Source organism: Bos indicus x Bos taurus, chromosome 7 (assembly GCF_003369695.1).
Source record: "Bos indicus x Bos taurus breed Angus x Brahman F1 hybrid chromosome 7, Bos_hybrid_MaternalHap_v2.0, whole genome shotgun sequence".
In the NCBI taxonomy this organism is placed as follows: domain Eukaryota; kingdom Metazoa; phylum Chordata; class Mammalia; order Artiodactyla; family Bovidae; genus Bos; species Bos indicus x Bos taurus.
In genome coordinates this window covers 49,487,455-49,514,234 of record NC_040082.1, presented here as the reverse complement: position 1 = coordinate 49,514,234, position 26,780 = coordinate 49,487,455, and the positions used below count along the sequence as shown (strand labels likewise).

At 40.6% G+C, this 26,780-nt stretch overlaps 2 protein-coding genes across 2 annotated transcripts in view; one reads left to right on the top strand and one right to left on the bottom strand.

Moving 5' to 3' along the window:
• The window catches only part of PDE6A (phosphodiesterase 6A), a 124,848-nt gene that overhangs the window by 95,397 nt on the left and 2,671 nt on the right, over positions 1–26,780 (bottom strand). The gene's annotated exons all lie outside the window — the stretch shown is intronic.
• On the top strand, positions 7,732–16,551 carry SLC26A2 (solute carrier family 26 member 2). The gene is given in 3 exon segments (XM_027545982.1): positions 7,732–7,837; positions 7,840–8,438; positions 9,920–16,551. Coding segments are annotated over 3 exon segments (2,202 nt in total). The 5' UTR covers positions 7,732–7,755; the 3' UTR covers positions 11,441–16,551.

The window sequence follows — 26,780 nt, the reverse complement described above, 5'->3', positions numbered from 1 at the left end:
CTGAAGAATGAGAAAAGGCCTGCAAGATCTGAGTGTGTGTTTCCTTATTAAGGTCTCTGCACTTGCTCAACTTCTCTGCCTGGAACAAACTTGGCATGTATTTGGCATGTTCCAAATAACAGCAAGAAGGCCAGTAGGAAATGAGGGTGGAGAGTTGGATAGGGTTTAGATATTATTAGCTGTTGGAGTAGCCCAGTTGAGATCTGATGGTGGAGGGAAGTAAGAAGTAACTGGATTCCAGATACTACGGACAGTGGGGAGAGGATGGATATATTTAAGGTAGAGCAGACGGGGAGTGAGGGGGAGGGGCATGTGAGGGGGTGAACAAAAGCAAAATCGACCCCTAGATTTGTAGTCTAGGTTCTGATGCACTGTGTTTAGCACAGTGGTTAGCTCGGAGTAGATAAGGAGACCAGTACTCAATCTCTGGAATCAAGATTGCCAGGAGAAATATCAATAACCTCAGATATGCAGATGACACCACCCTTATGGCAGAAAGTGAAGAGGAACTAAAAAGCCTATTGCTGAAAGTGAAACTGGAGATTGAAAAAGTTGGCTTAAAGCTTGACATTCAGAAAAGGAAGATCATGGTATCTGGTCCCATCACTTCATGGGAAATAGATGGGGAAACAGTGGAAACAGTGTCAGACTTTATTTTGGGGGGCTCCAACATCACTGCAGATGGTGACTGCAGCCATGAAATTAAAAGATGCTTACTCCTTGGAAGAAAAGTTATGACCAACCTAGATAGCATATTCAAAAGCAGAGACATTACTTTGCCAACAAAGGTCCGTCTAGTCAAGACTGTGGTTTTTCCTGTGGTCATGTATGGATGTGAGAGTTGGACTGTGAAGAAGGCTGAGTGCCGAAGAATTGATGCTTTTGAACTGTGGTGTTGGAGAAGACTCTTGAGAGTCCCTTGGACTGCAAGGAGATCCAACCAGTCCATTCTGAAGGAGATCAGCCCTGGGATTTCTTTGGAAGGAATGATGCTAAAGCTGAAACTCCAATACTTTGGCCACCTCATGTGAAGGGTTGACTCATTGGAAAAGACTCTGATGCTGGGAGGGATTGGGGGCAGGAGGAGAAGGGGACGACAGAGGATGAGATGGCTGGATGGCATCACTGACTTGATGGACGTGAGTCTGAGTGAACTCCGGGAGATGGTGATGGACAGGGAGGCCTGGCGTGCTGCGATTCATGGGGTCGCAAAGAGTCGGACATGACTGAGCGACTGAACTGAACTCAGTCTCTAGGAGCTCACATAGAAAGTTAACCAGTCCATCCTTGAAAGGCTTGTTGACACTTAGGAACATTTGTGGAGTAAGCAGGGGTGCAGGCCCACAGAACAAAGACAGGTCTGAATTTTCATCTCATAGTACTTGAACTTCTTAGTCTGCGGCAGAGGGCTGGATCAGTGGCCAGGGCTGAGCCATCCTGGTTGTAGGTACCCATGGATGGGATGGAGCTAGATACAGAAGCTTTAGCTCATCCTTTTAGCTTCCCAGGCTGTACAATGTCATGATCTTCCCTGAACTTATCTGACAACAGTGAGCTAGAGGATCAGATGGAACTGTGTAAATGGAGACTCTGTCTTGGTTTTACCTGTTTATGGTTTAGTTTTTTTGTTTTTAAATAATCTTAAAACTAATTTTTATTCATAAAGGGCAGAAAAGTAAAATACTAATTACTTAGTTGAAAAAGAATTAAATAGCATAACAGACCAGAAGATGTAATGAGATAATAGATAATTATTATCAAATGAGTGATACAGTAAGTGATTTTCTCAGAAACCTCCAGGGCTTGTGCGCTGTCTGCACGAGAAAGTCTGCCTTTCTTACCGGGCATACCGAGCCTACAGTACCTTTGCCGCTTTCTGTCTCACTGACCTTCCATATGCACCTGGTGGTTTAAACGTGTCATACTAATTTCTCATTCTTTCCCTCCAACCCCAGAACTATTGCTGTTTGTGTTTTCTTCTCCCTCATCCATTTTCCAAGTCTTCATTCTTTCATTTCTGACCCAGACTTCAGAGCCCAGGTAGGTACGTTGTTCCCTTGAAGCCTTGCTAAACTGTTCATCTCTTGCAGGTTTCTTCCCTGCTTAGATGCTCTGATCATAGTAGTTGGCAGCTTCGAGTGTATTTAACAGTGAGTTGTCTAATATACAGTTAGAGAATATACAGTTAGAGTCTAAAGTACAGTAGAGCAAAGCATGAATATGGAATCATTATGCTTCAGAGGGAGACTTTACCAATCTCTGAAGACTATTGCCTTCCAAAAAGGCATTTCAATTTCACAAATTGAAAAACTGTTTTATATACACTATTGGTTAAAATATGCTATAATTACTAACCAAAAAGTAGACATTGTTTCTCTTATGTCTGCAAAATTCCAAAAAGAAGTTGGCCGAGTGCGGTCAGGCTTACATGGAAGGGATGTCCCTCCCTTTTAGTCCAGTGCTCTTTGTTGTTGTTCAGTCGCTCAGTTGTGTCCAACTCTGTGCGACCCCATGGACTGCAGCACACCAGGCTTGCCTGTCCTTCACTGTCTCCCGGAGTTTGCTCCAATTCATGTCCACTGAGTCTGTGTTGCCGTCCAGCTATCTAATCCTCTGTTGCCTCCTCCTCCTCCTGTCCTCAGTCTTTCCCAGAATCAGTAATTCACATGGAAAACAGTGCCAGGGCTGCTGTTTCATCACCAGAAAAAGAGAACCAAGTAGTCCCAACTTCACGTGCCTGATCAAAGAAGGAAGTACAGAAATGTTCTTTCTGTGTTGCCTGAACTGCCATTATACTTTAATATATGAATGTGTAAATGTATTTTTCAAATATTTTGTTGGTTATTTTTCTCCAGTTCCTGCAAGATAATGTGAAAGGTTCAAGAGTTTTCCTTTTGAGCCTTTTTTATCCCTCACTGTCAAACATCAATGTTGATAAAGGGAGAGATTATCCTGAATGATACAGGAGAATCCTATTTTATTAAATTTCATGGAATATAGAGTAGGTATTCCAACTTTTTAAAAATGGGGGGTCTGGCTATCGGCTATATTTCAAGGATAAACACTGTAATTTCTTAATTTTCATGAAGCAGTTGGTGAATACTATAATTAAGCAGTAACAGGCTTGAGGGAATGAGAGGATTTTTGTGCAAAAAAAAGGATACTTGAAAAATGTAGCTATTTCCAAAGTAGATATTTCCACCTGAAAATAAATACTGCTTTGCATCCTACCTTTTCTGTATTTCAGTTATTTATTTAGCAAATATTTTCATTCCTGTTTTGGAAAGCATATACTTGGACACAGTAGGGGATACAGAGATGAACCAGAATGAAACTTGCTCTTAAGGAGCTTAATCCATACAGAGATCATACCTACAATTTAGTTTAAGATAATTTTTAATGTTTTTTTTGGGGGGGGGTGGATTTAAAATAGGCTTGAAAAAAGGGAAAAAAGTAGTTTTGAGAAGGATTCTAGATGGTAACTAGGATCAGTAAAAGGCTATAGATCGTTTTTGGATTCAAACTGATGGCTAAATCAGTTCCACTTCTAGGACTGCTTGTGAGTGAATACCTGTTTTATCTCCACCTCAGTGTTTGAGAGCTGGAGATGGGAAAGGACCACGGCCATGAATACAGAGGAGAGTTGGACACAAGTTTGTTGGTGTCAGTGCTAGGTCATTTTGGGTAGCAAGTAGGTGAAACTGGGATCTGTAGGGTACCTGAATTTCAAAGTGTTTAGAGATAAGTGAAGTTAAAGAAAGCTAATTAGTGACATGGATAGTAACATGCTCAAAAAAAGAGCTATTCTTAGAGTCTTAAAATCTGGATTTTATTATCTGTTTAAGTTACTTACAAGCTACATGAATTACTGTAAGTCATTTCACTTTATTATAATCTGCATCTTTATATTTAAAGTGGGTTTCTTATAGACAGCATATAATTGGGTCTTTTTAAATCATATCTGGCAATCTATTTAATTGGTATGTGTAGACTATTCACACTAAATGTGATTTTTTTAATATGTTTGAATTAAATTCTACTATGTTACCAGCTATTTTCAATGTGTTCTGTTTTGGGTCTCATTTTTCATTTGGGTTAATTGAGAATTTTTTTTACAATTCTATGTTATCTCCACAAGTAGCTTCTTATTTATATCTTAAAAAATTTAGTGGTTACCCTTGAGTTTACAGTATACATCTTCCTTCATAGTATTGTACTACTTCATATATAGTACAAGATCTTAGAATTCTTAATTCTGCCTGCCGTAATTTGTACTCTTATGCTTTTTATTTTGCATGTGCTATAAACAAAATGCATTTCTATTTTTGCTTTAGGCAGTTATCTTTTAGAGCAATTAAAGAGTTTTAATTAAAAACAAATTTTATTTTCATGTGTTCCATTTTCTAGACTTTCTTTGTTGTGTATTGTGCACACCTGAGTTTTGTCTGGTGTATGTGTGTGTAGTAGTAGTAGTAGTGCTGGTCTGCTGGCAATAAATTCTCTTCATGTTTGTCTGAGAAAAGTTTTTATTTCTTCTTCATCCTTCAAAAAATGTTTTTTTCTGGGTTAACAGTTATATTTCTGTGATAAAAGTATCACTCCATCTTCTGGCTTATATGGTTTCCAAAAAGAAGTCTGCTATAATTCATATCTTTGTTGCTATATTTAGCATGTTTTTTTTTTTTTTTTCCCTTCCTTTGGCTGTCTTCAGAATTTTATTTTTGTCTTTGTTTTCAGCAGTTTGAATACAATCTGTGTAGGTGTATGGTGCTGTGTTGTTTGGTTTCGTTTTATATTTGTCCTTAGTATCCTCTGAGATTCTTGGATCTGTAGTTTGGTGTCTGTCATTAATTTTGGAAGATTCTTGACTATTATGTCTTCAAATATTCCTTCTTCCCACTCTATGTCTTCCCCTTTTGAGATTCTAATTATGCATAAATTTGTTTATTTAATACACCCCACCACTCTTGAATGTTCTCTTATTGTTTTTGATTTTTTAAAAGTTCTGTTTTTCTCTGTTTTAGGTTGGGTAATGTCTATCGACCTATCTTCAGTTTCATCGATTCTTTCTTTGGCTTTGTCAGGTCTGATGGTCCTGTCAGAGGCATTCATTATCTCTGTTACTGTGTTTCTCACTTTTCGTATTTCATCTCAGTTCTTCCTTACAGTTTCCTCACTCTGTCACACTTCTATTATTAATTTTTACCTTTTCCTTTCCAGCTAGCTGTCATATAGGGCAAGATTGGAATTTTATTAGTTTTTCTTATGCCTCTTTTGCATACCTTAGGTTTGGAAAAGCCTTTTGACCCAGAAATCACTAAGAGCTATTCCAAAATAGAATGATGTAAGGAATGCACTCAAGCAAGCTTGGCCTGAAAGTAGAAAGTGAGAAGAAAGGTATGGACCAGTTGCATTGAGGGATGAAGAGCTGCTGTGTGTTTTCATCAGTCTGATTGACTTGCTCAGGTAAGCAGTCATCTAAATCTGTTCTTTTTTTCCTTGTTTGTTTAACAAGACCATCAATGTAACTGTTATTTTACTCTTGTTCAGTGGGATGACCAGCTATAGTCCTTTTATCCTAACCAAAATTAATGTGGATTGCTTTTACAAATACTATGTTCTTGAATGGGTCATGGGTCCTGGATTATGGCGTCTTGGCAATATTAGGCTTATGGAACCTCACAAGGGCCTATCTTTTTGTCAGTTCTGAAATGGAAAACTCCCTGAGTCCTTTATTTAATATTATGCTATGCTATGCTAAGTCACTTCAGTCATGTCCGACTCTGTGCGACCCCATAAACGACAGCCCACCAGGCTCCCCCGTCCCTGGGATTCTCCAGGCAAGAACACTGGAGTGGGTTGCCATTTCCTTCTCCAATGCGTGAAAGTGAAAAGTGAAAGTGAAGTTGCTCAGTCGTATCCGACTCTTAGCGACCCCATGGACTGCAGCCTACCAGGCTCCTCCGTCCTTGGGATTTTCCAGGCAAGAATACTGGAGTGGGGTGCCATTGCCTTCTCTGTATTTAATATTATTTTACCTCTTATTGGCCACACTCATAAATTTGTTTATTCATTTATTCTTTCCTTCATTCAAACATTTTGTAAGCCTGCTGTCTCACAGTTACTGTACATTGTTGATGATTATAAAGATGAACAAGATATCTTTTCCCCCAGGAGCTGGGGAGACTCTTCCTTAATATAAGAGTGTGGTTAGTACTGTAGTACAGGCGTGAAGTGCCAGTTAATTAAGATTCATTTGGGCTGAGGAAGATTGGTCAGTGCTTTGAAGAAGAGAAAGAATTTTTAACTGGATTTTTAAAATGGTTAGGATCTTGGTAGGCAAGAGTTTGATGGCCATTCTAAGCTACTGCTACTGCTAAGTCACTTCAGTCCTGTCTGACTCTGTGCAACCCCATAGACGGCAGCCCACCAGGCTCCCTGGTCCCCGGGACTCTCCAGGCAAGAACACTGGAGTGGGTTGCCATTTCCTTCTCCAATGCATGAAAGTGAAAAGTGAAAGTGAAGTTGCTCAGTCGTGTCTGACTCTTACCAACCCCATGGACCACAGCCCACCAGGCTCCTCTGTCGATGGGATTTTCCAGGCAAGAGTACTGGAGTGGGGTGCCATTGCAAACAGCTAACACAAAGACACTGATTTGTGAAGTATTTGCCAGTTGACACTCTGTTCCTCTGAAGGCCTGTTTCTTTTTCCTTCTCTTTTACTACAAGACTTATTTTTGTTGTTGTTGTCCCTCCTCTCTCTTTACTTGTTTCTACCTTCTATGTTTTCCTATAGTTTTTAGTGACAGGTCGTATGGCCCTGGTTTTGTGCTTTAGGACCCAGAGATGCAGGGTCACCTGGATCACCCTCCAAGTTGATGTGTTGGGCACCATCATTCCTCCGTTCAGCTTATGTTTCAGAGTGTGTACTTGGAATAATAAAGCAAATCTGTCTTTGCATGTTTATAGATCCTGCACACAGGACAGATGTGACTCTCTACTACACAAAGTAGAATGAGTAGACCAAAACCTTTCAGAGCACGTATCAGACACCTGCCCCATCAGTCCACCCCATACTGGTGCTTTGTTTCCTTCAGCAGTCCCTTATCAACTTGACTCTTCTTTTCTACCAAACTAGAATATGTTGTTCAAAGATCCAAAGGCATCCTGTCCTTTTTTTTTTTTTTTTTTAATTTCCCAAAACATTTAAGTTTACTCTGTCACTCACATTTCTTTTCTGTTTATTTTCAACAGCTAGTAGGTTATTTTAAAAGGGCCCCACCTCTAAAAAAAATCAGTCATCTTCCTTGTTTCAGGGACTTTTGCAGGTAAGGTAGTTGTCAAGGTTTGAGACCAGAACCTCTTTTGCAGAATTCCTCAGAGTAAAAAACCTGAAAGTAAGATAGTAGCAGGTAGAAAGGAGTAGATGGGCTACCCTGAAGGAAAAAACTGCATAAGGTGCCAGCAGAGGTTGGGGAGAATCCTTGATAGTTTATACTTTTGGGCAGCCCTGTACTCCGTAAATTGTTTGCTTTAACTTGGTTGTTTACGGTCTGATTCTTTTTTCCTGGGTCAAGAAAAATGAGGCTCAACTAAGGAACGTGAACAAAAGATACCTACCCCCAAATTGAACTCCTCTTAACTCTCATGCATGACAAGTAGGACTGTTAAAATATGTGCGTACTGAGAATTACAGAATTAAGTTAACCCTGCTGTTTTCTCTGGGATAGGAGGCTGAAACATCTGTCTCCAGAAATGTCTTTGAAAAATGAAGATCAAAATGACCTTTCACCCAAGGACTCAGTTAAAGGAAATGACCAGTACAGAGCTCCATCTGGATCCATCTGGAGCCTGAAGAGGAATCACGTAATGACTTCTGGCAGTTTGAGCCCAGTAATCTTTTTAGACACCCTAGGATCCATTTGGAGCCTCAAGAGAAATCAGATAATAACTTCAAGAAGTTTGTTATCAAAAAACTAGAGAAGAGCTGCCAGTGCAGTTCAACCAAAGCCAAAAATACCATTTTTGGTTTCCTTCCTGTTTTGCAGTGGCTCCCAAAATATGATCTGAAGAAAAACATTTTAGGAGATGTGATGTCTGGCTTGATTGTGGGCATCTTATTGGTGCCCCAATCCATCGCTTATTCTCTCTTGGCTGGCCAAGAACCTATCTATGGTCTGTACACATCGTTTTTTGCCAGCCTCATTTATTTCATTTTGGGTACCTCCCGTCACATCTCTGTGGGCATTTTTGGAATACTGTGCCTTATGATTGGTGAAGTAGTTGACCGAGAACTATACATAGCTGGCTATGACACTGTCCATGCTGCTTCAAATGAGAGCTCATTGGTAAACCAGATATCAGACAAGACATGTGACAGAAGTTGCTATGCAATTATAGTTGGCAGCACTGTAACCTTTGTGGCTGGAGTTTATCAGGTAAGAAACGATGGAATAAGTGATTCTTTCTGGCAAAGAAATCACTATACATGAAGTCTCAGTTCTGTCAGGGATCTTAGCAGTCATAATAATTAAAGCTATCATTTATTGAGTGCACAGGATATGGAAGAGGTAGTGCCAAAATTTAAACCCTGGTTTGACTCCACAAGTAAGATAAGGCTGCTTCTATTTTCTCAACTTCAGCCTGCCTTTTAACTAGTGAATGTCAGTCAGCCAGAATTTAATTATTTGTTTGTAAAAATTTAGACCAGAAAGGGACCTCAGACCACCTAGTTCAACTTCTTAATTTTATATAATAAGAACTATCAGATTTGCTTGAAGTTACTTGTGGTTGGTTATTGGCAGAGTCAGCACTAACAGGCAAGAGGGTGACTGGGGGTTGGGAGAGGAAGAGTGCAAGTTTTTTAAACTGTAGGTGACTTCCCCCTTTCTTTTAGAATTGCTGCTCTAGTCAGTGACTCTCACTAAAGTTTGTAGTTTTCTCGGACTGTTGGGGAGGAAACAAGTTGGGGACCTCTATTTCATACTATCAGCCAGGAGAAGGATTAGAAATGAAGTTCTTGGGTCTCCACAGAATCCATTGATCTGCCATTACCATCATGCCTGTGCCTTTTGGCATTCAGGACCCAGTGCCAGCATTAACCCTCTTCTCTGTTAGAGACATTTTGAACCAATATGGGGCGCAGGAGAGTAGCTCACTCTATTAGGTGCCTGGGTAGGAGGCGAGGGAGAAGAGGCTGGTGAACAGAAGAGTCGTGTCCTGAGTTCATTTTTACTTTTTCATTAGTATGCCTCACCAAGAATGAGGAAGGGTACAATAGAATTTTGAGGAAGAATTAATTGGGAAGAGGAAAAAGAAATAAAATATTATATCTTTGAGGATGTAGAATTAACATGGAAGGCAGTATGGTATAACCACATATACATAGGCTGAAAATCGTTCTCAGTTTTAAGTTAGATTAAAGAGAGCTCTATAATTTTTAAAGTGTGATTCCATTTTGATGTGAATCTAGTTTTTTGTTTTATCAGTAAAAACTTTACTTTTACAGTAATGATAACGTGATTTAAAGAAAAATAAATGTTTTTTAAGTTAGAATTTTTCCAGTTTGCATCTTTATGATTTCTCATAGATCCTTGGGAAACTTTTTCTTTTTCAAAGCAATCTGAACCTTATTCAAGTTTAAGAAACATTGAACAAGAAAGTAGGAATCCTGACTTCTTGTCTGGGCTAGTTAGTAACACTGTGACCTTGGGCAACTTGTTCAGGCCTCTGAGTGTCAGTAAAATGAGCCCTCTCTTTGTAAAATGAGAGAATTGATAAATGATTGTGTTTTTGTTTCTAGCTCTGACATTCTGTGGTGCTCTGGTAGAGTGTCTCCACACAAAGAAATACTAGGGGAATATAGGATTTATAAGGTCTTTTCCATTTATATTTAACACTTGTATATCCTTTCTTCTAGGTAGCAATGGGCTTCTTTCAAGTGGGCTTTGTTTCAGTCTACCTCTCCGATGCCTTGCTGGGTGGATTTGTCACTGGTGCCTCCTTCACTATTCTTACATCTCAAGTCAAGTACCTCCTCGGACTCAGCCTTCCTCGGAGCGCTGGAGTGGGATCACTCATCACTACTTGGATACATGTCTTCAGAAACATCCGTAAGACCAATATCTGTGATCTCATCACCAGCCTTTTGTGCCTTTTGGTTCTTTTGCCAACCAAAGAACTCAACGAGCGCTTCAAGTCCAAGCTTAAGGCACCGATTCCTGTTGAACTCTTTGTTATTGTGGCAGCCACATTAGCCTCTCATTTTGGAAAACTGAATGAGAAATATGGCACCAGTATTGCTGGGCATATTCCCACTGGGTTTATGCCACCCAAAGCACCTGACTGGAACTTAATTCCTAGAGTGGCTGTAGATGCAATAGCTATTGCTATCATTGGGTTTGCTATCACTGTATCACTTTCTGAGATGTTTGCCAAGAAACATGGCTACACAGTCAAAGCTAATCAGGAAATGTACGCTATCGGCTTTTGCAATATCATCCCTTCCTTCTTCCACTGCTTCACTACTAGCGCAGCTCTTGCAAAGACACTGGTGAAGGAATCCACAGGCTGTCAAACTCAGGTTTCTGGTGTGATGACAGCTCTGGTTCTTTTGTTGGTCCTCTTGGTCATAGCTCCTTTGTTCTTCTCCCTGCAGAAAAGTGTCCTTGGTGTGATCACCATTGTAAATCTCCGGGGAGCCCTATGTAAATTTAAGGATCTGCCCCAGATGTGGAGGATTAGCAGAATGGACACAGTTATCTGGTTTGTTACTATGCTGTCCTCTGCACTGATCAGTACTGAAATAGGCCTGCTTACTGGGGTTTGTTTTTCTATGTTTTGTGTCATCCTCCGCACTCAGAAGCCAAAGGCTTCATTGCTTGGCCTGGTGGAAGATTCTGAAGTCTTTGAGTCCATGTCTGCCTACAAGAACCTTCAGGCCAAGTCAGGCATCAAGATTTTCCGCTTTGTGGCCCCTCTCTACTATGTAAACAAAGAATATTTTAAGTCTGTCTTATACAAAAAAACTCTCAACCCAGTCTTAGTAAAAGCAGCTCAGAGGAAGGCAGCAAAGAGAAAGATCAAAAGGGAAACAGTAACACCCAGTGGAATCCAGGATGAAGTTTCAGTGCAACTTTCCCATGATCCCTTAGAGTTCCATACAATCGTGATTGACTGTAGTGCAATACAGTTTTTAGATACAGCAGGGATCCATACACTGAAAGAAGTTCGCAGAGATTATGAAGCTGTTGGCATCCAGGTTCTGCTGGCTCAATGCAATCCCTCTGTGAGGGACTCCCTGGCCCGGGGAGAGTACTGCAAAAAGGATGAAGAAAACCTTCTTTTTTATAGTATATATGAAGCCATGACTTTTGCAGAAGACTCTCAGAATCAAAAAGAGAGACATATTCCCAATGGTCCGAATTTTTCCAGTGATTGATTGAGAAGGTAGATGGAAGGAAGAATCCTGTCTAGCCAATAGATTAAAATTTCAAGTGTGTAGCATCTTATACTGTGGAACTGGAAATTGCTGCACACAAGAAATTTTAACCTTTTGGCTAGGCAGATTTCTTCCTTTGAAGTTGATGGCCTTTGTAAATACAGAAATGCAACAGAGCTTTTAGTTAGGCAGAATCAAAAAAAGAAAATGTGGTTTCAAGTTTTCTCTCAAATATGAGATATTCTTGGAATTAAATATCTGTTGAACTGTAAATTAGCCCCAAACCTAATTACCATCCTGTTTTAGGAGATATGCATCTGAACTCTTGCTTCTCCAGGAGGTAAAGGGGTAAAGCTGGCATGTACATAAGAGGTGCTGGAGCCTGTTTGGCATGGCTCTTTGGAGAGAGAGGAGAAAGGAACTAGGGAAAGAATGTATGTCTTCTCTTGTAACAGCAAGTCAAGAGGCTTCTGGAGTGCAGGGTAGTAACTAGACAAGCTTGTTCTCACTTGAGCTTCTCTGTCCCCTGTCTTTGCTCTCCAGATGGCAGTCAGATCTCTGGCTTTTTACAGGAAAGTATCGTTCCTCTCTGGCACAGTCTTATCAGGAGTCTGATGGCAGAGCAGGTTTGGGAAACCCTACCAGTCAGTCCCACATTATACAGAACGCTCATGGTGTGATACAGTTGATGTTTTTAGTCAGCCTTTTTGTTTAGGGTAAGTAGGTGAGAAAAGAGCTCTCCATGCCAGTCAACATAGTGAGAATCCTCCCTGTCTCTTCTGTGATTCCTGTCTGTCCTTGTTTCTGAGTATTAATCTGCCATTAAGCTCTGTTTTAACTTTCATGTACTGTGTTTCCCATGGAATCTGTTCTAAACCGCTATGTTTGATTGCCAGTGAGTGACAAGTTTGCCAGAGAAAAGGCACAGTGCTGACTTAGCAATTTCATGTAGCTTTTTAAGTGACCTTGAGGCAAACTGTTCCAGACAGATTGCAAAAAAGGAATGATTGACAACTTCCCTTAAACATTTTTAGTAGTGAATTTTTCTTTCCTTCCCGTGTTTAGCAAGAGTAAACTGGGAATTGACAGTCTTTCTCATATTTGAGAAGCTACTATTCATTTTTAATCTGTAAGAAAAAATTTATTGTGACCAATGGAGAAAAATGCACAGAAGTGACAGAATGCTTCCAAAACAACCATCAATAATTGTCGATGTTTTAGTGAAAACAAAACTAATGCTCACTGCTACGCACCCTGTTGATGTGTAATAAATACTGATGACAGTGACCACTTTTCGCTTTTTGGGCCACCTAAAACCATTGTGTAAAAGGATTTAGAAGCATCATCTTCATACAACATATTTTCTTTGGAAAAGTATGTCCAACATTGAAAGCTTATAGTTCTGTATCTGGACCTTTATGGGTGAGGGAAAAAACCAGATTTTCCAAACTTTGGATTAGGAGACTGGTTTATATGAGACTGAAACATTTAGCACACCATTTTAAACAAACAAGATAAAAACCACGAAAGTGCAAAATCATTTTTAACCCATCCCTACATTCTAAACAGTATGTTTATGAGAAACAAACCCTGTGTATAGCACATCTACTGAAATGGGAGACTTTTAAACATCTTTCTTGTTGGCTCCATAAACTGCAAGTGTTGATTTTCTTTTGAGAGAGCTCTGCCCATCAGTTTACATGAAAAATGCCTTCCTATCATTAAAGCAGTTTCTCAGGAGCTAGATTTCTCTCTTTGAGGTGATTTACATCACGATTAAATGTAATAGTGTCCTTAGAGTTTTGACATCCATTTAGAACTTAAGTCTTGAATTTCAGAAATGTTAACTGCTGTTTGTATTTGTGTCTCTTTTGTTTATTGTTTGTAACAAATATTTGCTCTGTCTCTCCAGTCTTAGATGAATAGGAATAGTAAAATCAAAGTATCTTGGTTGTCATTTGTTTTCAACCCAGTCTTGTACCTCACCCGAGCCAAGTTTTGAATCCAGATCATGGTAAATACCTAATGCCATGTGACAGAGTAATGAGTACATGTTCAAGATGACTTTATAGTTTAGCAAACCTTACCATGGGGGAATTAAAAAAAAGAGTCCAAAGAATTTAGAAAATCTCTTAAAAGAACAGAATAACAGGCTTTGACCTTTACCTCCCATTTCTGTCCAAAATGTAGATATAAACAATTCTGGAACTTTCTGCAATTAGCAGATTCTTGAATTGTGTTCTGGTTTGCTTTTCTCCTATCTACCCGAACAAATAAGACATTCTGCTTTTGGAAGCCATTTGTAAAAAATACTGAAGATACACTAGAATTTAAATCTTACCTTGTCTGCTTGGTTTGAAATCTGCCTGTACTTTCATGTTAAGATTTTTTGATTGCTGGTATTTAAAGGAATCAAGCCTGAAACCAAAGCCAAAGGAATCTGCTTTCTTGCTCAAAGGTTTGGTTGATTTAGTTGATTAGGTGATATTTTATACACTTTATTGACACAAAATGTCTTGTTTACTCTGAACTTTAGAGTCTAACTGAGGCATATTTGTATTGCTTATTGATGAATGTACAAAATTCTGAATATCTTAAAATGGTCATTTAATTGAAATGTATGTACACTCTTGATGGTTAAAACTCATACAACCAGAGGGGTAGAGTTCACCTAGAGTCAAAGGGTAATATTCAAGAGAGAGGTGAAGGGGAATAGACTATTAAAAAGATGATCTCTGAGCAAGCAAGGGAGAAGAGGGCCTCAGATGAATAGGATTCAACCCCTGGTTAGCTTCATACATGACTGTCCATAGTAGGGAGACCAGGATTAAGAGCCACAGCTTAGTCTGAGAGCAGACTCAGAACTGGATTCTGCTTCTAGAAGGGGAGTGCACAGATTCACCAAAGTGAAAGAGCTGGTAGCCAAGGTTGAGGCCAAAGCCGAGGTTGACCTACTGCAGAGCTCTAGACTGAGTGACTGTTGCCTCTGATAGCAGTAAAACTGACAGATGTCTAATTGACTTTTTTAAGGAGCAAAGGAAAACAAAATTTGGATAAACTGACATAGCTTTTAAACATCAGTAGACACTGAAGCCAAAATTTACTGGTAAATTTATAGCGTGGTAAATGGTGATCTTTAAATGGTGTCAAAATATTAGATGAATTCATTAGACTATTCTAATGCTCATGACCACATTTTAACAAGAAAAGTAATTCTCTGCAGGGGTATTCGGTTAGTAATTTGTCACTTAAGAACACGTGGGGTGTTAGCCCTGAGCTTAATATAAAAGTGAGAATAGGGTTGTAGTGAATTTTGGGGGGACTTAAACCTAGAAGTTATAATGATAAATTCAAGCTTTGTGCTCCGTATTCATGTTCTTGTTTTCCTCTATGTATTCCTAGAGATGAGCCGTGTAGACAGTACCTCAAATACATCCTGAGGACCTATGCAGGAGTCTAGGGCCCTGGCCAGGTGCTGGGACTTAAATACTAAATCCAGTAGGTGGGCTATATGCTAACTCTTCTAGTAACACATGGCAGCACTTGGAGGTGCTTTATGGAGGGCCTAAGCTGAACCTGGACCGATGTCTGAGTGGAAGGCAGGCAACTGAGGCAAACAAGGACACCCCTGTTCTGCTCAAGGAATGATTGCACAGTGACAAGGTAAGAATCCAATCGATAGGATTCGGACTTTGATTTTTCTGTTCTTTGATGTTTCTCTTTTTTTCCGCTACTGTTTTATCTGTTCTAGTGATGCCTTATTTGAAACTGGGCTTTAAGAACTGTGAAAAGGAAGAAATTAGATCTAGAAAGCTTTTAGGCTATGAACTAATTAGGCTTTTTTTTTTTTTTTTCTTGTGGTATAAAGATTTTAGAAATCATGAATGGAATCATTCAAGTGCTAATAACAAGAATGAAAATTATAATGCAGTAGGCCAAAATAATATACCAACTAGTTTATTATCATAGCCTATTATCATTATTAAAGTAAAATAGTTTTGAAATACTATATACAATTTTAGGTTTTTTAAAAAGATGTTAGTAACTTTAGAAATGGAGAATTTAAACATAGAAGTGGGGGGAATTTATTTCTATAAGGTAATTTTTATCTTGATAAGGACTATTTTTTAAACAAGTGTTTTGCACCTGAAATTTTAAAGTAAACATGTTAATACAGTTAGGAAAGTAAAATAAGCATTATACCAAATAGTAGACTTTTTTCTGGTGTGTATTTTTCTCCTAGTGATGTAAAATAGGAAGGAGATACTGAATTATGAAAACTGGAATAATGAAGGACACTAGATGGCTATATTGGAGCCACCACATTTATAAATCTACATTGGAACTTTGGATAACCTTTCTTGGACTTGAATTATGACTCTGAAATTGGCCAAATAATTGTAATCTTATTAAAAATACCAATGACAGAATTTCTAACAAAGGGTTTTTACTAGGCAAACAGACAAGCATCCTTAGGCATAAAGGATCTCTAACTGCAGTTTAAAGAAACTTATTTTAGGGAAGTTTCCCACACCCCAATCCCCATCCCTAAAAAATTAGTTGGAATGATACTGCTCTTGCCTTTTCAATTCAAATCAGTTGGGGAGTTACTGTTTGAGTTCTGTTGCTGCCATGATTCCTCAAATTAGTGTGAACAAACCAATCTATATAACACGCTACCTTTTTTGGTCTCTTCAGTTTTGTATACAAATCAAGACAATATTAGGATTAGAGCTGAATGAACTTAAATTCTCAGTCTTGTCTATTCACTAAAAAAGAATACTGTTTTTTTTTTTTCCAGTTTATTCGAGGCTAATGACTTTTGAGAATGTGTTTTATACCATGTATGTATATCTGTTTAAATTAAAACAAGTGCCCTGATGCTACTCCACATAAATTATGCTTAATCCTCCATGGATTGAGGATGAGTTGTTGATGGATTACAGCCTATTTCAAGAGAGGGGGGAATTGGTTAATAGCAGCTCCTTTTCTTCTGGGATCTGTTTGTGATATTATTAATAAGATCCTGTATGTGTTGAGATCTAGAGGTGCCATTTCATTTGTCTTTTAATAAACTGTTATGCTAATAAAATATTACTGTGTATACATTATTCAAGTGCAAGAGGGAAGTGTTTCTAACTAAGCATATTTAGGTCGCAAGTGAATTTTAAAATACCGTCTCTTTACGTTGGAGTGTGATTTAGTCATTCATTTTTGCCACCAGACAAAAGTATTTGTCCTTACAGAAAATCTTAAAGCATAAAAAAGCCTAGTTCTTTCCTTTTTGCTTTGGGGTCCTGAGTCCCCTCTGGGGACTCAATTTTTCTATCAGTGAAGTAGGGGAAGAGGACTGGATTGCTCAAAGAGTCTGCCAGTTCTTATGTTGCAGGACTCTTGTTCGTTACTGTGTTGAAATCAGAAAATTCAAATCTGGCTTATGTTTTACTACTGTCCTAACACTGAATTTTGAAGCACATTTTCCTCATCAGATTGCAGCTAACACCTTATACCAACTAAGTGAGAGAAGTGGGAGTGCAGTTCCTAAGTGGAGCACATACCACTTTGTAAGGACTAATCTGTACTACCATCTCTTCCCCATACCTGCTGAGAGCCTCCCGGAGTGTCCCCCCTCGTCTGCCTCTCAACTGTGGAGAAGAAGTAGGAGTGTGTGTATAGGGTTAAGGACAGTTGTCAGTCTTCCTTTGGCAGTGCTTTGGTAGCCCTGGGCATTCTGCTCCTAAGCTCGCACCTGCCCCACAGGGTGAAGGAGTGTGCCCTCACTCCGTCTGCACGCAGCATCTAGGATCCAGAGCCCCTGCAGTGCCTCCCACACTCATCCTCTGGCATCTCCTCTAACCAACTTGGAGGGCTCTGCGATCCTGTCGGTCCTTTCAGTGCTTGTGTCCTTGGCCTTGTTTCTCCTCATATAGCACTACTGCTTAAAGTTTGAATTTCCAGATCCATTGTAACTGATCAAAGTATGGCTCTTCTTGGAGAAATAGCCACATGTGCATGTATATACAGACACTTGATTAGAAAAAAAGGCTGGTTCATGGACCCTCATATCATAAAACACCTTGCATTGTAAGCTCTCCCCAGATGACTGTATCCACATTTATGGCTTTAATTCCCTTATTATATGTATGCTAATGCCAGCCAAACATAATTTCCAGCCTGACATTTCTAAACACTAACCAGCATGTCTGTCTGTGTATAAATCTCCACAGCTGTTACTGGACAGTTCAACCTGGATCCCACAGGCATCTCATAAGCAATATATCTCCAGGCACCTCCTATTTAACCTCTCTTGATTATGGCATGAGCTAGCTACTCAAGCCAGAATCCTGGGAAATTCTAGAACATTCCTCTTCATCTCTCACACCAAAGCCATCTACCTGACAAGTCTTTGAAGTCCAACACCTCTTCTTTGCCCTCAATGTGTATCATTTCTCTTTGGGATGATGTCACAGCCTAACTAGTTTACCTGTATTTCTGCAGCTCAGCCTCTACATTGGTTCTCAGTTTCTACAAAAATGAAGTTTGACACTTGTAAGTGGTTCTCCAGTGTTTTTAGGGTAAGTTCAAGATTAATGCTTTAGCCAACAGGACCTTAAAAACTGTTCTTGCTTGCATCTCCAGTCACTTGTCCTACCACACATCCTTTGCTTGACATCCCTACGTCTAACGTTAGCTATTCCCAAATGGGCCATTTTTTTAATACTCAGGCCTTTTTATAGAAGGCTATTCCTTCTGCCAGGGATTGCTTCCCAGCCCCATATACATAACTCCCTACTCTTTCTTCAGACACTTCACATTAAATGTCTCTGGCTCTTAGCAACAATTCCTATTGAATTCCTCTTCTCGTGAGGCTCCTTTGGGCTCTATCTCTATACTTCTGTAAATTTCTCTGATTATTCTCTAAAATGGCATTTACAACTCTTATTATTTTTCCCTCCTCTCATTGATATCCTCTGCTTCCTGGACTGCTTGAGGGGAGGGTCATGAACTTAATTCATTCTTTGTGCCTCTCAGGTCAGCAGTGGGTATTTTATTAAGGTCCAACATGTCAGTGATTATTGAAAGCACGGATATATTGATGGGTGACTATTTCTTTAACACTGGCTTATTTGCAGAGCCTGTCAATTATCTGCCCAGTCAATTAGGTGGCATGTGTTATCAATAGTTGAAGGGATAAGTGTGTATAATGGGGTGAATTGGGTAGTCTGAGGTACAGTTATTTCTTTTTTTAAAAATAATTTTATTTATTTTTGGCTGTGGTGGGTCTTCTTTGCTGCACAGATTTTTCTCTAGTTGTGGACATTGGGGGCTACTCTAGTTGCTGTAGGCAGGCCTCTCATTGCTGTGGCTTCTCTTGTTACGGAGCACGGGCTTTAGGACGCACAGGCTTCAGTAGTTGCAGTGCAAGGGCTCTGTAGCACAGGCTCAGTAGTAGTAGCTCCTTGGCATGTGGGATGTTCCTGGATCAGGGATCTAACCCGTGTCTTCTGCATTGGCAGGCAGATTCTTTACCATTGAGCTACCAGGGAAGCTCAAGGTACAGTTATTTCTAAATCAGTTGCTTGAACAAGTCCCACATCCTGTGTCTCCTCTCCCTTTCCTCTACTTTCTCAGTCTCTGCTATGTCAGAGAAATTCCAAGTGGCTGCTCCTAATTTCTTCAGTTGGCTGAACTGTCTCCCTCATGTAGCCCACCTCTGCCCTCTGGTGGCGGGAATATGCTCTGAGTGAGTGAGTGAAGTTGCTCATTTGTGTCAGACTCATTGTGACCCCATTGACTACAGCTCATGGAATTCTCCAGGCCAGAATACTGGAGTGGGTAGCCTTTTCCTTCTCCAGGGGATCTTCCCAACTCCGAGATTGAACTCAGGTCTCCCGCATTGCGGGCAGATTCTTTACCAGGTGAGCCACAAGGGAAGCCCAAGAATACTAGAGTGGGTAGCCTATCCCTTCTCCAGAGGATCTTCCCGACCCAGGAATCAAACTGAGGTCTCCTGCATTGCAGGAAGATTCTTTACAAACTGAGCTACCAAGGAAGCCCTCTGCTGCTGCTGCTAAGTCGCTTCAGTCGTGTACGACTCTGTGCGACCCCATAGACGGCAGCCCACCAGGCTCCAGCGTCCCTGGGATTCTCCAGGCAAGAACACTGGAGTGGGTTGCCATTTCCTTCTCCAATGCGTGAAAGTGAAAAATGAAAGCGAAGTTGCTCAGTCGTGTCAGACTCTTCGCGACCCCATGGACCACAGCCTACCAGGCTTCTCCATCCATGGGATTCTCCAGGCAAGAGTACTGGAGTGGGGTACCATTGCCTTCTCCAGGAGGCCCTCTACCACATCCCAATTCAAAGATAACTATCTATCCTTTGGTATTATGATTTGTTGGAAAGAGTAAATGGTAAGAAGTGAGACAATGCTTGACATAAATATGCATTCAGTAAGTCTTAGCTTTCTTCTTTTACACATCAGTTTTTAAAATACTTATTTGGCTGCTTGAGGTCTTAATTGCAGTATCTGAGATCTAGTTCCCCTATCAGGGATCGAACCCTGGCCCTCTACATTGGGAGCATGGAGTCTTAGCCACTGGACCACCAGGGAAATCCCTTAGCTTTCTTCCTTTTTAATGAAAGAGCCCTTCATAGGAATAGGGCAAAGACAACTCCTTGAGTTTATCTATTGCTCAGGTTGGGTGGTTCTGGAACACTGAACCCCAAGATATTTTAGTGGTAAGGCAGGTCCTTGCCTCTAGATGGTTGGGTTCCAAATTGGGTGGATAGTAATGACAATGTGTGTGTGTGCGCTCAGTTGTGTCCAACTCTTTGTGACCCTGTGGACTGTAGCCTGCCAGGCTCTGTCCATGGAATTTTCCAGGCAAGAATACTGGAGCAGGTTGCCATTTCCTACTCCAGGGGATCTTCCCGACCCAAGGATAGAACCTGCATCTCTTGTGCCTCCTGTATTGGCAGGTGGATTTTTTTACCACTGCACCACTTGGGAAGCAAGTGATGACAACAGACAGTATTTACAGGTACACTTTTTTATCCTTATGACAGCACAATTGAGGTAGGTCCGTAATCCCAGAATGGTGGCTTAGAAAATGGATTGGTCAGGTGGGACAAAAGCAGAAAGTCAGAGAGAAGCCAGAGAGGGCCTGATGAAGACAGCAGACCAAGGAGGGATAGCATCAACCTTTTTTAGTTTAAAACAGTGTCAAAATCCTCTAATTTTGGGACTTTCCAGGTGGTCCAGTGGTTAAAACTCTGCGCTTTCACTGGGGGGTACAGGTTTGATCCCTGGTGAGGGAACTAAGATCCCACATTCCAGGAGGCAAAACAACAGCAACAACAACAACAAAACCCCAATATCCAAGAGGAGCAAAGTTTCACCTGACATAAACCAGACTGCAAAAGCTCTCCTGGATCTGATATCCATCTACTTGGATATAATTCATATGATATGTTAAATGAGTCAAGAACGTGAGATTTCTCTTTTTAAAGAGCACGTTTAAGCACATACTTACTGAATATTACTATATACAAAGCACTGAGATAAAGCCTTTCACACTAAAGTCTTATCTTACAGAATTGGAGATTCCCGCAGTGACTTTCTGTGCAAAGAAATAGGTTTAACTCTATTAGAATTCTTCATTATCAAAGAATAGATTGTAACCTGGACTGGAATAATATTTGAACAATGATTCATGGCAAAATTTTGCAAGTCCTTTTAAAATAGAGGGCAGCCCTATCTTATCTCCAAATCATTTTCTAGTAGGATCAGTGCTTCTTGCAGTTTTAAAAATAATGTAGCTTTGACATTCAGATCAGATCAGTTGCTCAGTTGTGTCCAACTCTTTGCGACCCCATGAATCGCAGCACGCCAGGCCTCCTTGTCCATCACCAACTCCCGGAGTTCACTGAGACCCACGTCCATCGAGTCAGTGATGCCATCCAGCCATCTCATCCTCTGTCGTCCCCTTCTCCTCCTGCCCCCAATCCCTCCCAGCATCAGAGTCTTTTCCAATGAGTCAACTCTTCACGTGAGGTGGCCAAAGTACTGGAGTTTCAGCTTTAGCATCATTCCTTCCAAAGAAATCCCAGGGCTGATCTCCTTCAGAATGGACTGGTTGGATCTCCTTGCAGTCCAAGGGACTCTCAAGAGTCTTCTCCATCACCACAGTTCAAAAGCATCAATTCTTCAGCGCTCAGCCTTCTTCACAGTCCAACTCTCACATCCGTACATGACCACAGGAAAAACCATAGCCTTGACTAGAAGAAACTTTGTTGGCAAAGTAATGTCTCTGCTTTTGAATATGCTATCTAGGTTGGTCATAACTTTCCTTCCAAGGAGTAAGCGTCTTTTAATTTCATGGCTGCAGTCACCATGTGCAGTGATTTTGGAGCCCAGAAAAATAAAGTCTGACACTGTTTCCACTGTTTCCCCATCTATTTCCCATGAAGTGGTGGGACGGGATGCCATGGTCTTCGTTTTATGAATGTTGAGCTTTAAGCCAACTTTTTCACTCTCCACTTTCACTTTCATCAAGAGGCTTTTGAGCCAAAGATGGAGAAGCTTTATACAGTCAGCAAAAACAAGACCAGGAGCTGACTGTGGCTCAGACCATGAACTCCTTATTGCCAAATTCAGACTTAAATTGAAGAAAGTAGGGAAAACCACTAGACCATACAGGTATGACCTAAATCAAATCCCTTATGATTATACAGTGGAAGTGAGAAATAGATTTAAGGGCCTAGATCTGATAGATAGAGTGCCTGATGAACAATGGAATGAGGTTTGTGACATTGTACAGGAGACAGGGATCAAGACCATTCCCATAGAAGAGAAATGCAAAAAAGCAAAATGGCTGTCTGGGGAGGCCTTACAAATAGCTGTGAAAAGAAGAGAAGCGAAAAGCAAAGGAGAAAAGGAAAGATATAAACATCTGAATGCAGAGTTCCAAAGAATAGCAAGAAGAGATAAGAAAGCCTTCTTCAGCGATCAATGCAAAGAAATAGAGGAAAACAACAGAATGGGAAAGACTAGGGATCTCTTCAAGAAAATCAGAGATACCAAAGGAACATTTCATGCAAAGATGAGCTCGATAAAGGACAGAAATGGTATGGCCCTAACAGAAGCAGAAGATATTAAGAAGAGATGGCAAGAATACACAGAAGAACTGTACAAAAAAGATCTTCACGACCCAGATAATCATGGTGGTGTGATCACTGACCTAGAGCCAGACATCCTGGAATGTGAAGTCAAGTGGGCCTTGGAAAGCATCACTACGAACAAAGCTTTGACATTACTTGATGTTAATTTATACACCAGTACTTACTGATGTGCATACTGATGTTTACTGATGTTCCCAGCACAGTGCTAGGCACCTTTATGGTTACAAAGGCAGAGTGGTTCCTGCTCTCATGAAGCTTACAGTCTGGCTACAGAATGTTGACAAAACATTTAAGTGCTTAACTGAATGATAGAGACAGCAGTGCTGAGGAGTCGAGGGAGAGAAAGGTGGAACAGGCGCTGGAGTCTTCAAGAAGGGCTAAAAGAAAGAGGACTCTGGTTAGTGCTTGAAGAACATGTGAGGCCCAGCTTGGTAGAGAACAGGGTGAGGCATTCAGGCAAAGGCACCTGGCGGACATGGGTGTGTAATGAAGACAACGGCCCATGGTGGGGGCCACACTAAACTGTCCTGACAACCAAGCTGGAGATGCAGGTTGGAATCAACTCCAGAGGGTGCTAGAACTCAGCTAAATAGTCTTGCTTTTGTAGGCCTTTGGGAGCCACTACAGATAATTGGGGAGGGGAAAGAGTTCTAACATTATGTGCAAAATGGACTTCAGGAGAAAGATGAGGGAAGAAATTAGAAATTTTATCTGTAATCCTGACACATGGTGAGAGCAATTAAGGTGCTGACAGTGAGACAGAACCACAGGACTTAGCCAGAACACAGAGTTTTCCTCTCCTATGTGTTAATAATTTAAAATATGTATAGTAACTTTAATTCAAATTATATTGTTAAAAGGAAAAAATATCCATAATGTTTTAAAAAAACATATCTATTTAAGCATCTGCTTTGTGTGTGTTTGTTCTTTTGTTCAACATGGAAGTGGTATTTTCTATGATTAATCTGCTTTATACATCTGGTTCAATTAAGTAACTACAGGAAGAAAAATCACTAAATTGCTATGGATTTCTAAAATATCCATAAAATTAACTTGTGGCAGGGAACCACCCTACAACAGTAACAGGTATTGCGTGTACCTTCTAAAAATGAATCTGACACTTATCTAACTCATGATGAATAGATACTAGGTTTAGTATAGATAGGGTTTCAGATAGGGTTTCAAATAGATAGGGTTTCAAAGGATATTAAGCATGCCTTTTTATAGGAGAAAAGCTTTTAGTATAATTTAATTTTTAATTTTTAACTAGAGGATAATTGCTTTACAGTGGTATGTTTAATATAAATTTGATGATAAATTTGTACAGTTTTAAATAATTTAACTCTGCTCTCACAGACTCTTTGAAGAACAAACACAAATGAATAAGGGTGATTTATGGGCTTCCCTGGTAGTTCAGTGGTAAAGAATCCACCTGCCAGTGTGGGAGATGCAGATTTGATCCCTGACCTGGAAGGATCCCTTGGAGAAGGAAATGGCAAACCACTCTAGTATTCTTGCCTGGGAAACACCACGGTCAGAGGAGCCTGGTGGGCTACAGTCCATGGGGTCCCAAAGAGCTGGACATGAGTTAGTGACTTAACAACAACAGCAATGAAGTAATTGTAGTGAAGGCAAACAGTGTGCCCTTGTATTAATGACATGGTCCAGGCTGGGTTATCCACTAGTGTGCAGAGGACCACCGTGGATTATCAGAATAATCCAAACATTCTCACACAGGTCATCTCTCTTATAAATGTTCCTCACACCTTGCCTGGATTTGAGAGGTACAGTGGTATTACCATGCTTTGCAGGTTGTAGCATGTCTCCTCTTTCAGGCACTTTATTTCCCTATACTCTGGGACCCTACTGATAATAATCCTGAAGTACTAAAAGATGCTTTGATAGGCTAGAGGGCTCTTGGTAATTCTTTTGACATAGATGTACCTCTACTGAATACTTGGTAGGGCATTCAGGAAAATAGCTAAGAAGGTCCTGGAGTTACTAGATCAGCAGGAAGGAGTTACAGTTCTAGAGTAAGAACATCTGATGCTTTTTTTTTTTTTTTGACAGTTAGTGATTGGGAGTATTTAGATGGCCAGTTAAAAAGAGAAGTGGTAGAACACAGCAGGACCAGTGCTTCTCAAGCACGAACCTTGGACCACATCAGCATTGGCATTGCCTGGGAACTTATCAGAAATGAAAACCCTTGAGTCCAAAATTCCATTCAAGAAAGTTTCCTGATTATTTCAGAAAACTGGAATGTTGTCATAATATTGCTCAAAATTTAAGTGCAATATCCTATCTAAAGAGATTTATTCTTGTAAACTACATCCTCTGAATTAAAAGCAGTTAATTTCTATATTATTTTGTTTGGAGGAAATCTGTAATTTTGGAATCAACAAGAGTTTGCATCACTTTTCTCATTAAATATTCATCTATGCATTTAGCTGTCCAAAAATGGCACCAAGAACACCCACACAAGTGGAAAGGAACTGTCTAAGCGTCTGTGCACTTGAGATGGCCTCTGTGATGGTGATTTTTGGCTGCTGTGGTAAAGATGCCTCCCCCTTATCTTCACTTCCAGCTTCATCAGTACTTTCGCTGGCTCCCATGTCCTGGATGACCTCTGTGTCCAACAGCTCCTGAGAGATGATGAGGTCATCATCTGCAGTGACAAAGTCTTGGAAATTTATTTCATTTGGGACACAAGTGGCAAGAGCCACCAAGTGCCATAACTTTTCAGTGGCAATACCTGGTTCACCGGTGGCTGCTTCTGTGTCAGAATCTGTCAGTTCCACAGGGACGATGCCTGCCTGCTGCCAGCATTTCACCACTGTGGACCGCTAGTTGACTGACCACCATGCTGCAGCAATCATGCCATCAGCCTGCTTGATGTCCACTTTTTCTTGATCCTCACTGCTGTTGAACTTGAGGAAGATCCGTTGTAAAGGTGGCTCCTGTACAGCACTTTCATGGTATGAATTATGCCAAGATTCAGTGGCTGCAGGACGGCAGTACAGTTTGAGGGCAGATACCACACCTGACTCCTTTCCAAACATGGAAGAAGCATGCTGTGAGCAGAGCACTTGTCGATCAGCAGGAGGCTCCAGCGTTCCGCCTGCTTCATCCTGGCATCCACTTGCATCAGCCACTCATTAAACAGATCCTGTGTCATCCATGCCTGCTGGTTGGCTCAGCAGTCACAGGGGAGGGAATGGACATTCTTGAGGCAGTGTGGGTTGGCTGACCTACCAACAATCAACGGTCTCATTTTTTCAGTTCCTAAAGTGCTGCAACAAAAGAGTGCTGTCAACTGCTGCCTTGCTTTCTTGTCCCCTCGACAATGGTCCCCTTTAGCAGCAAGTGTGCGCTGGGGAAGCAACTGGAAAAACATTCCTGTCTCATCATCATTAAAGATATCATCTGGGCTGAAGTCAGCAACTAGTTTTATAATTTCCTCTGCATGCCACTTGTTAACTGTTCATTAATCTCTCACTATCCCCTCTACAGACTGCTTTCAAAGAAATTTCGTGGCGATCCTGAAGTCTGTTCAGCCAGCCCACAACTTGCTTGAAAACTGTCATAGCCAAGCATATTGGCCAAGTTTAGTGCTTTTTTCCGAATGACAGAACCAGTCACAAGAACTGGACTGGATTTCTTGAAACCAGGCAAAAACAGCCTTATCAATGTCGTCATAAAAAGCATTCCTTATCCTTTTCTGCTGAAGTCCCATACATGCCTCCCGCATCTTTTTTCAAATTTGGCATGATCCTTCAGTATTCTGGCCTAGAGAATTTCATGGACTATGTAGTCCATGGCGTCACAGAGTCAGACACGACTGAGTGACTTTCACTTTAAGAATGTAGACAGAGTAGAAGGAGTGATGCCAAATTCTTTTGCCACATTGCCTTTCCTTTTGCCTGAGTCTACAGCTTCCACAACTCTCATTTTCTCCTCCAGGGAGAACTGCGGATGCTTCTTGTTCCCCTTGTTTGCCATATCTGTAGAGTGAGGGTCGGGCCACAACTACCAAGGCTGTGTCCGTTCCTCCTCTCGGCTTGTTTTGCTACAAGTGTGGAAAACCGAGAAGACAGAATGGAGTGCCTATCAGGAACCAAAGATAATGGATTCCCCCTAAAAGATGAGTTCAGATTTTTTA